The 11,527-nt window shown below is 38.1% G+C and overlaps 1 protein-coding gene across 2 annotated transcripts; it reads left to right on the top strand.

Moving 5' to 3' along the window:
* Positions 1 to 483: 483 nt before the first annotated feature.
* On the top strand, positions 484 to 10,264 carry KRT222 (keratin 222). 2 transcript variants are annotated; one of them, XM_019550514.1, is made up of 6 exons: positions 484 to 676; positions 2,609 to 2,737; positions 2,998 to 3,218; positions 5,869 to 5,945; positions 6,834 to 6,939; positions 8,766 to 10,264. In XM_019550514.1, the coding sequence occupies exons 1-6, from the start codon at positions 581 to 583 to the stop codon at positions 8,977 to 8,979; spliced, it is 843 nt and encodes a 280-aa protein (XP_019406059.1). In that variant the 5' UTR covers positions 484 to 580; the 3' UTR covers positions 8,980 to 10,264. The 2 variants fall into 2 exon arrangements, with proteins under 2 accessions (XP_019406059.1, XP_019406060.1); XM_019550515.1 differs by having other exon boundaries at positions 595 to 758.
* Positions 10,265 to 11,527: the final 1,263 nt, after the last annotated feature.

Raw genomic sequence — 11,527 nt, 5'->3', positions numbered from 1 at the left:
AGACCCACCAACCCCCCAACAGACCCATCAGGTACCTCTGATCCCACCAACCCCCTCCCCAGAACTGCCAACCCCGACAAGGACCTGCTAACCTCCCCCACTTCTCATCTGCCCCTTCCCCCACTCTGAGTTACTTAGAAAGGGTTCCCAGCACCACTCCTGGCACCAGCAAATGTGTACACAAGACACTCCTGATCAATGATCACACAGTCTAAAATAAGACGCATGATTGTAGATTGGGTGCAGAAAATGTTTGCATGTACCCTTGATTTTTAGGCACTATTTTTACAGTATAATAAATACCTGAAGGCACTGTACAACACATACTCATTTCATCATAGAATCTGCATCTTACTCTTTTATGAAGTGAAAGACATTTATATTTTATGCAGGATTTTTAAAATTGAGTAAAGGCCAATGGCTTTTCAATGCTCCTACCAAAAAGGAGCTCTGCATCTTTAAAATTTTGCTGTATTTTCTCTCCCTCTTCCTGCTCTCACTGCAGGCCGTGTAGGCTCTGCAGCAGCTGGCTCATCCTATCAATAAGGTTCAGTTAGCCAAGGTGGAGGATGGGAGCGGAATGGAACTGTCCCAGCTCCTCAATGAGATCAGGGCAAACTATGAAACGCTCCTCACCAGAAATCAGATAGACACCGTCCTCTCAACAAGCACCCAGGTAATGATTTCATACAGACAGATACCTTCCAGAATAAGGAGACAGTCCATGTCTACCCAATTCCTGCCTCAGCCTCTATGAGGTACAGTATTTCCTTTTCAATGCAGCATATTATTGGGGAAGGGATATAGATTTTACTGCAGTATGGCTAAAATGAAAGCTTAGAAATAATGTGATCCTTAAGTTATAATATTCACATTAATAGAATGCTGTGTAATGCCTTTGGATATTTGTCTGTAACTACAAGCCAGTGATATTGTTGTGCTTAGAAAATAAAAACATGATGACATATGCAATAACATGGTACCCTCTATCCTCATTTAGAGTTATCCCTCAGGAGGCAACATCTTGAATATCATTTAGGGATGATAGAAAGAAGCGGTATATAAACAGTCTTTACAATTTGTATCACCTATATTGTGGAAAGCTTTACCTTCTCAGGCCATTTTATATATTATTCCCAGTAAAACCATGCCATATTTTTTTCTGCAGTGCTTATATCACTGGTTTTCTGTATCACCCTTTTAAATGTTATTTAAATTACACACAGAGTATCTCTACAACACCACAAGATGTTGAAATAATACAACAAAGCCAGCTACAATCCTCCAATGCCAAGGAATTCAGGCAGAAACTTGGTTATTTTATCACATTGTTGTACTTTGATATTGCAAAAATTCTGAACAGTGAGAGATTTATCTGCCATGGTCCAGATTACCCAGTATACTCTGGCTGCTTTGTACCACTCTGACACAAAGAAGCCATAAACCCAGTTTAACTAATCACTTAAGCCAAATTCATGTCTGTTTCACATTACTAAAGGAACACAATAAAGCCAAATTGTATTTATGTTGTAGTACACACAAGGGCAGGCAAACAGTGTTCAGTCTTTATTAGGAATTAGCTAAACTTGACATTTTTACTTTAAGTGATAACATTACAATACATTAATACCATATGACATAACATATGACATAATAATAGTAAGGCAGCAAAGCGTGCATTGGATATACACAGTAAAGTGTTGTGATGTCATCACTGCTTACACACAAAACACCAAATTGTGAAAAGAGCTACAATTTTCTGTTATCATAATTAAGCACTACGTCAGCATTATTCATAATTTTAATGCACAGAAGCAACTGACTTAACAAAACAGTGTTGATGTCTGGCCTCTGCTTAATTCAAACAGTGCATCCCACAAATACAGCTACTATCCAGATACTTCACAATCTAATTTATTTAACAAATTTAATAGTGATCCTTCTCTATTAAGACTGTTCTTTGGACCCAAATCTGCATTAAGAAACAAAGGACCTAAATTAGACTTGACATAGCTACTGCAACACCACTTCCTTTGGTGAAGCTAAAGCCACTTAACTCCTGGGCTGAACTGGGGTTAAACACAGTTGGTATCTCTGTAGTGAAACAACTTTACAACAGTCTTATAAAGTTTGAGGTAAAAGTATTCTATATATTTGGTACTAATTGTCTAATAGTTTAGCCTTACCCTCCCTAGCCTTTATCTTTCTGGCCCCGACATAAAACAAATCCCAGAATTGTTTATAAAATACTTGGATTATTTCATTATTTTTCGAGTATATGGTTGCTCAGTCCCTGCCAATGTATCTTGGCCCAGTACTGTTAATCAACATATTTTGTCTGAGAGAATTTATGTTTAAAAGACTAAACTAGAGAGACATTTTAGTAAACTGCACAGAGCTAACTAAAGATTAGCTAATTCATTCCTAGCAGAGTTTGCAATTAAAAAGGTTTCTCAGAGATTACAATATTCAGTGATGTACACATGATTTCATTGCAACTAGAACAAATGTATTCAATGACCACAAATAATTGAGATCTATTTAATTACATATTTATTAATGTAAATAATAGATATAAATAGGATAATGGCATTTAATTCTGCTCTAGCTAGAAGAAGCTACAAATGAAAGAATGGACAAAGATGAAGAAGATTTAAAGGCAGCCAGAGCAGAGCTCAGTGAAGCCAGGCGTCAGTGGCATCATATGCAAATTGAAATTGAATCTCTCCAAGCTGTGGTAAGCATGGCCAAGCTTCTATTTGAGATTTATATAAATCTTATTGAAAAGTTAAAAAAAAAAAACCCACAAAACAAAACACCATTTTAAATTCTTATAGACGAGGTTACCTTAAAACTTGGGTTTTTACTATTGTTGCTAAGGATTATTTTAAAAAAAACAGATTTAACAATGTGTTTTCTGTTTTGTGAATGAACACTATGTGAAACTGAACCTTTTAGGCGACTTTTTGGACCTTTAATATTGGTTTGACTTAACAGGAAAAGGGTTTGGAAAATTCATTGCTTGCCACAGAGCACCATTACCATATGCAACTGCAGAGTTTAGAAGCTGAAATTGAAGGCTTAGAGAAAGAGCTACAGGAAGTGAGAAAAGGTATTGAGAAACAGCTTCAAGAGCATGACATTCTACTGAATACAAGGATGAGGCTGGAGCAGGAGATAGCAACATATCGCAGGCTGCTAGAAAGAGAGGAGAACAGGTACTGCCTAACTCGATAAACAATATTTGCTTTTATTTTACACTTTAGAACTTTTTTGTAGTAATTTTCAGAGTTGTATGAATATAAACATCACACCACCAAAAATATTAGATATGGGTTAAGCAGAAGCTCCTTAAAGGAGGATCTTTTTATCTTGTACAATTAATCTGTAAAAAACAAGATAATAAATGATTACATGCAGAGTTTTCCTACCATTAAAATAAACATTTCTGGAAAATCTGTGATACTTATCTTCCTGATTTTTAAAGTTTATGTTTAGGCTTTTTATGGGATTGGTTTGTTTTTTTAAAAGATCAAGTTTTAAAACACCTCTCCACAATCACAACAACTGTGAAACATATTCAAGTCCATATACATTTTTTGCTATACAATGTTCGCTTTGGTACAATTTTAACTTAATTACTCACAATGGTACTAATTCATCACACTTGGGTTTGATTTCATTGAATTGAACCAGCAATTTGTGGTAAGGTACTCCAATCTAAACAATCAATTAAAACCTTCAGAAACACTTTTTTGTTCTAATAATTTAATCCATGTTTAATTTTAAGCATTTTTAAAAAGAGGAACCCCCACCCCCCAAACATTATAATCAACTCACACTATTAGTTTTAATACTTAGAATCATAGAATCATAAAAAAAATAGAGTTGGTACGGAACATCGGCTGACAATGCAAGGACATGGTCAGTAGGGCTAACCGTACCTTGTGCATCCACAGATGCATCACAAGCAGGGCCTAGAAGGTGATCCTCCCCGTCTATGTAACACTGGTCAGGCTGCAGCTGGAATACTGTGTCCATTTCTGGGTGCTGCACTTCAAGAAGGATGTGGACAGCACTGAGAGGATCCAAAGGAGGGCCACTCGTATGATTCAGGGACAGCAGGGCAGACCCTCCGAGGAGAAGCTATGAGACTTAACCTGTTCAGCCTTTGCAAGAGAAGGCTGGGGGGGGAGGGGGGGCTGGTGGCCATCTATAAACTTACTAGGGGGGACCACCAGGGATTGGGAGAGACCTTGTTCCCCCAAGCACCTCCAGGAGTAACAAGGAATAACGGCCATAAGTTGTTAGAGAGTATGTTTAGACTAGACATTAGAAGACACTACTTCACAGTCATGACAGCTAGGATCTGGAACCAACTTCCCAGGGTTCCTACCTTGGGGGTCTTTAAGAGGAGGCTTGATGTTTACCTAGCTGGGGTCATTTGAGCCCAGTTTTCTCTCCTGCCCCAGGGCAGGGGGTCAGACTAGAAGGTCTACAAGGTCCCTTCTGACCCTACATCTATGAATCTATGACCTCAGGAGGTCATCTAGTCCAACCACCTGATCAAAGCAGGACCAGCCCCAACTAGATCATCCCAGACAAAGCTTTGTCTAGCTGGGTCTTAAAAACCTCCAAGGATGGAGATTCCACAACCTTACTCACATACACAGTATTGCTTCCATAATACTTCCTCACATACACTATTGCTAAGTATATAAGCATGTTCTCCTAAAGGTTACAGTGAATAAATGAATTCCCTGCAGATAAAGTAGATTAATTTTGTTATGGCAAATCTCAAGTATTCTACATAACAAAGGCAGAGTTTGGATTTTGCATATCTGAGTTGATGCTCATATAAAGCTATCAAATATTGAAATAATTATGGAGTTCACACATGGAAGCATTAGGCCCCATAGTTTCATAGTAGCTAGAGTCAGGAGGGACCTGAACAGATCATCTAGCCTGACCCCCTTCACAGACAGGAATGAATGCTGGGTTCACAAGACCCCAGACAGGTGATCATCCAACCTCCCCTTGAATTTGCCCAAGGTAGGTGCGAGGACCACTTTCCCTGGGAAGTTGGTTCAATTTTGGCCATCCTAACTGTAAAATACTGCCTTCTGATCTCTAACCTGAACCTATTCTCCATCAGATTACCATTGTTCCTCATCACCCCAGGTAGTGCTAGGGAGAAAAGGGCTCTAACTATTTACTGTTGATCTCTCCTGATGAGTTTGTAGGTAGCCACCAGGTCCCCCCTCAGCCTCCTCTTGCTGAGGCTGAACAGGTTCAGGTCCTTCAGTCTCTCCTCATAGGGCCTGTCCTGCTGCCCTCTCACCAAGTGGAGAAGAAGAATTCCCATTCTTCCCTAAATGGGAATAACCTACATTTGAGAAGGAAACACCACCGTTTCTGCCATTCAACTTGTTTCTTGGGAATTGTTCCAGTGGAGTTTTGCATCTCTTGCTTCCTCATAGGAAATGTTGACCTAATAGGCTCCAAGTGAGGGAAAATAACTGAATTTTTTTTCAGTGTATTTCTATCTTTTAATTTTGTAAAAATTAAACAACACTCAGTATAAATAAAACAGAACAAAATAACATATACATTCCCCCCCCAGTCCCCCTTGCATACTGCCAATTCAATTAAATGTTTTCAGGGAAGAATGATCCAACAGGTGTGCAAGTATTCTCAGTAAAATTATTTAGTTCTATAATCAAAATAAAACATTCTAACAAGGGATTTCTGCAGTAAATATATTACTTTTTACTGTCGTTATTTCTGCACATTTTCCCATCATAATTCAAGTTTCAGTTCAGAGTAACTTTAATATTATTATAGTGTGTAATATTTTCATTTTTGTAGGTTTCGTTGTTCTGCGCACCATAGAAAAGATGACAGAAAACCTACCACAAGCAAGATAGCTTTTATCTTACCTTCAAGTAAGTTTTTGAAAGATATGGAAGCATTTCTAAAATAAAATACACTTGTTTTCAGTTCTCAGTACTGCACAACTGAATTTCCCAAAGTAGGAATTATAATGAACTATTAATGGTAAGATGTATTATATGATACCTTTCCATAAATTAAAGACATAAGGAATGTAAAAGCTTGCACACCAAACTCCACAAATTAAAACTTGATTAATTAAAGTAGATTAATGTATGCTTTTCATCATCTATGTTCCTGTAAATTATTCATGAATACAGTCAATTCTGTATTTGCTTAATGGATAGCTAGGAAATAATGTATTGACTTCTCTTCTCTTAGATCAACTGTCACATATTCCGGCCTACTGTACCTTAAAAACAGTTTAATGCCTGCTTTAATAACAATGAATTCTAAAATAAACAATTTAGTGTTAAATTCCCTTACACCAGCACAGAGAAGATGAACAGATACAGCCTTGCATATCATCTTCCATGGAATCCCATCTGCCACAGCTGAATTAGGCTGAAAGGGGTGGAGAGACATGCAGAGCAGAACGCATTGCTTTTCTTCTGAGAATTGGCTGTTTGTGCAAACAGCTAACACTTACTGCTGATCAGTACATTTATATTAGACAGCCCTATTACCAAATATCCCACTGAGCTGACAACCTGCAACTTTTAGAGGAGTTTGGTTTACTAGTCAGGATCATCTCCTAATACTTTCTTGAGCCCTTTAAAAAGATTTTATTCTGATCCTTTTGAAAAAGTAAAAGTTTGGAAGGTTATCTTCCCCACACTTTACCCCCATGTTCCACATGGTCTGGATCTAACCCAAAATATGTTCTTGGCTATGCCACAGTTCCAAAAATTATCTGGATACCTGTGTGTTTTGTTTTACAGCTGGGGCCATAAAGAAGCATGAGACTGAAACAGAACTAATGACAAAGCAAGCAATCCTTAATGGAAACATGGTGAAGGAAAGGGCTGAAGCTCATGGCACGATACAGTAAGACAAACATTAACTAAGCAACATGAAAACTATATATAAAGTTATAGATATTTTAATTAAATATCTGAAAGCCCCACTCTATGCTTATGTCTGCCCTACCTCCTTATGGACTACAAAAAAAGAAAAAAAAAGAACATCTCTCTGTTACTCTTATTCTACACATACCCAAACCCAAGTCATTGAGGGCAGAAGGATATGGGGAGCCTGGACATATTCCTCAGTGCTGGTTTCAGCCTTTAGAAATGCTGAAGATCCCTCTTAACTGTAACATATATAAACACACATATACACACCTTACTAAAAGGTACTAAACATCAGATATTTTATTATCTTTCTACTTTATTCACTTCTTTTTAATTCTGTTCCTGTGTTACACATATTTCTGACTGGCGTCTTTTCCCTTTTTTATTACTAACTATAGCAGCACAATACATTTGCAGGCCTTCTGTTGGTTTCAATTAGTACAGAACACCTGTTTTAACTTGCTTTACTAATGTAGGACTATATAATCTTTTCACCTCTTCCTCTGCTTGATTTTTTCACCTTTTTCATGTTTTTTTCTAACGTTTTACATGACTTGGGCCATATTGTGTCACTGATATTTATTAGAATTAAATTTTGAAATCATTCAGAAATTCTTAAAATGAGGGTCATAGTATGGCCTTGTTGATATACATGTTCCAAACTCAGGGCCTGATCCTGCAATTCTTAGTCATGTGAGCAACTCCTACTGATAGCCTGATGAATTTAAATGCAACTACCTGCTTAAATTATGTTTATTCAAATCAGTGAGGGCTTTAGAATCAGACCCTTAAATCCAGATCCTAAAAAATATCTACACACCTAATTAAATTTAGGTGCCTAAACGTCATTGATAGGGGTCTACTTAAATGGCGGAGAAATTAAACAATTTTCATGGGTTGGTCACAGTATAAATATTATTTCCTGGATGTGCTCATACATGATAAACAATAAAGTAAATTTCGTGGAGTTGTACAAAAAGTTTAGAAATACTGATTTATGCTTACCTTAATAAAAACAATCTGTTAAGGTAAGTGCTTATGCCCTGGCAGAAGTAGGAGGGACACAAGGGTGGCAGCCATCTTGTGCATAGTTGAAACCCAGTAGAGCGGCCCTTACTGAAGTGACTGCTGCCCTTCGTGCTGCTCCACCAGCTGGCACCTTCCCACCCTGGGTAGGCTGCGAGGCCAGGCCATAGTGGCAGCGAGGACCATTGGCTCCCTGGGGAGCCAGCATTTTGTTTCCATTAAGTTTTTAATTTATTAAGTTGATTTTGTGGACACTCATATTATGTTTTTTTTGCAAAATTTTCAAAATTGCAAACTGAGTAGACTCTAAATCGTTGAGGTTGAGAGTTAGTTAGTTACTCTGCATTTTACTTCTACTGGCTTTGAAAGTAATATCAAGCTCTGAAGTGTGGATGTGGATCTAGATTTTAATCCTCCATATTTTCAGAAGTTAGTTCTATCCATTACATCTATTGAAGCTAACTGCAAAACTTAGATATGAGGGCTGAATTTTAAATATTCTTCCTGCTGATTCTGGGAGTGTTTACTTCAAAGCATTTGTTTTAACCCATACCTATTATTCTACAAGAGTAGAAATATAATAAGGCTTCTCCCTTTATTCAATGTTTCTTGGGAATGTAGCTGTAAAAATTCATTCTGAAATCTTGCATTGCATTTAAAAAATTGTTTCCACACTCTCTTAAGCAATATTTCATCACATTATGTGAGAATACCCGAAGACATGTGTTACTTAATGCCTACATGATCACATACGCATTTGGTTTATTGTTTCAGGACAGAAAAAGTGGATGAAGTTATTAAAGAATGGGAAGGTTCTTTCTTTAAGGACAACCCTCGCTTAAGGAAAAAATCTGTTTCTTTGCGCTTTGATCTCCACCTAGCAGCAACAGATGAAGGCTGTTTACAGACTAAACAAAATAATCTACCTGATATCGAAGTCAGGCTGGTAATGAGGCGGTCTTCTAGTATTCCATCCATCAAACCTTAACCTGCAGCAAATTAATCCAAAGATCCTTTACAATGGGCTTTGGAAATAAATACATTAGGATGAACCTAAATAGACCATATGGCCTCCTCCCATCTTGTCACAATTAGGAAATGTTACTAAGTATGTATTTTAATGAACATTTAAAAAATGTATGATTCTTTTTTAATGAAAGGGAGAGGTATAAGATTTCAAGAAACATAACTCCTATTAGTTTTTTTACTTGTTGTGATGTCCTTTAATTTTCTCATTATTTCTTTACAAAAGTCTTACTTTGCTGTGTAGAGTATCACTAAATATTTAAGAATTAAACTATACCTGTATACCTTTACAAATTGTACTTTTATAAAAGAGAACCTGGTTTCTCTTATCAATTAATGAAAACTATAAATTTAATTTTCTTAGTTTCACAAAATCATAGTGATTTATAATGCATAAGTCTTGCAGTCATTTTTACCATAAAAGATACCATACAAATGGTATACATCAAAAACATTTTACTGGCATAAGTTAAATGCATAAAAGCTCTCATAACATCCAAACTATTAATAAATAACAAATAATTTTCCTTTGAAAGGTACATAATATTTTTTACATATTTGAAAGTAACCACTCAAAAATAGGCTACTTTCTCCCATGCAGTTATGCACACTAACAAATAATATTGAGCATCCCATGCAATAGGTTTTTAGCAGAATTCCTCATTTCAGCCCATTTACATTAGAACTAGGGGTATGATATGGGTCACTGAGTTTTCTTCACCTATACATTACACAAGAACTGCCTTTTTCAGTTCTACTGAGATGGCATCAGGGTTTTACCCTGTGTATCATTACAAACAAAAAATTGTAATGGACTTCAGTGGGACAAGCATTTTTTCTCACATATACAGAATACTAAGCTATTCTGATAAGCCTTCCATGCACAGAATTTCTGGCCTCCATAACAATGACTTTGGTAGAAGTTCCTCACATAGAAGGCCAGCAGCATTAGCCTTACAACAGGGACAGAATTCAAAGTTTCTCGACATTCTTTCCAGCAGGGTCCAGACTTTGCTGTCAGGCTTATTTCTGTTTTTTAAAATCAATAATTGCCTAATGTATAACAATCCTGCAATAAAGAAAGTGGGAATCTGCCTCTGTGGTTACAGCACTCTCCTGGCAGCAGACCCTGGAACCCAACGGTGTTAGTACACACCACATTTATTGCCTTTTGCACTGCAACAGATTCATGAAAGTTAAGGGCTGGAAGGGATCTCATGAGATCACTGGGTCCAGCCCCCCTGCTCTGGGCAGGAAAGACTGTTGGGGTTAAATAACCCCAGCAAGGTGTGCATCCAGGCTCCTTTTAAAGATATCCAGGGTAGGTGCCTACACCACCCCCACCGGGAGTTTATTCCAGAGTCTGGTCACACAAACCATAAAGAAGTTTTTCCTTGCATCCAGGCTGAAACTGCCTTCTAGGAGTTTATGACTATATAAATGGCGTGACTAATGGGATTTCTGGAAAGTCTTTCTGATGCATTAAACTAAAACTCCTCAGATGTAGTTTAGTTTGGCTTGCTGGGAATTAAAGCATCGCATCCACGGATTCATTGCATGCAAACACAAAGGCACTCAAAGACATGTAATGAGCCTCTTTGTCCACCAGGTGGCACTGCAACTTTTTTTTGCAGTTCACCCCTTCAATTGCTTCTGTTTGGGGGTTTTTTTCTTGTGCTGTGTGCTGGCTCCCTGCTCGCACAGCTGCATGGGAGGGCACAGGGTAGGGGGTGCCAGGCCAGGAGGAAAGCGCAGGACCATCCCGCTCTCTTGCGGCACCAGCCAGGGACCAGGCTTAATTCATTCAAAAACCTAGTGCATGCAATCACTGATGCAACGCTCCAAAATAAACGAGTTTAAACTTTATAAACCTATTTAATTTAATGAGACTTAAACCCTGTGATGTGTACAGGTGCCCCAAGACTCCTGCCTCCCACTGTAAAGTCATAACCCTTAGGTGACAGAGGCAGGCTCCTTTTTGTTTGCTTTCCTTCTGGCCACATGATTCTTGTGCTTTTGGTTGCATGGTGGGTCTGCTTCAACAAGAGGTTTGTCAACAAGAGGCTCTCACCTAGCCTTCCATAGAGCCTGGTGGCTGGCATACTCCTTGGAAGTTGTAGAAATAGTTTCAAATCCCTTCAAGATAAGGTGGAACTAGGACCCAAGTACTCCTATTGGGTAAATGCTTTAACCACTAGACTGTTGGTCAAAAGGCAGGCATCAGCAGCACCAGTTTTCAGCAGGTATCGGCACCACCAGTTTTAAGGTGATTTCAATGCTACAGTTATGAGTTTGAGTTTCCCCCTACTGGCTGTTTCCCAAAAGGCTATGGGGAGGTTTAGGTGTCTCCCAGGAAGACTCTAAATCATAACAGAGCATAGGCAAGAATTAGGTGCTATGGCATACCCAGTGTTCCACCTGAATTGCTTCTGACCATGCTCAGAAGTTCAAGGGAAGCTTTCTAGGAAACTCTGCAGTCCAAAATGGAGGTGCCTAATGAATTTCAACAT

The sequence above is a fragment of the Crocodylus porosus genome, unplaced genomic scaffold (assembly GCF_001723895.1).
Source record: "Crocodylus porosus isolate Cpor-Errol unplaced genomic scaffold, CroPor_comp1, whole genome shotgun sequence".
Lineage (NCBI taxonomy): Eukaryota > Metazoa > Chordata > Crocodylia > Crocodylidae > Crocodylus > Crocodylus porosus.
The sequence above is the reverse complement of the archived record's forward strand: the minus strand, read 5'-3'. Positions and strand labels throughout refer to the sequence as shown.

Bases quoted from the DNA above. Each gene is read 5' to 3' on its own strand.
- KRT222 (XM_019550514.1), top strand. From the start codon at position 581: ATGGAACTGTCCCAGCTCCTCAATGAGATCAGGGCAAACTATGAAACG. The intron at 2,738-2,997 runs GTAAGCATGGCC...TTGACTTAACAG, and splicing joins TTGAATCTCTCCAAGCTGTG to GAAAAGGGTTTGGAAAATTC. The intron at 6,940-8,765 runs GTAAGACAAACA...TTATTGTTTCAG, and splicing joins GAAGCTCATGGCACGATACA to GACAGAAAAAGTGGATGAAG.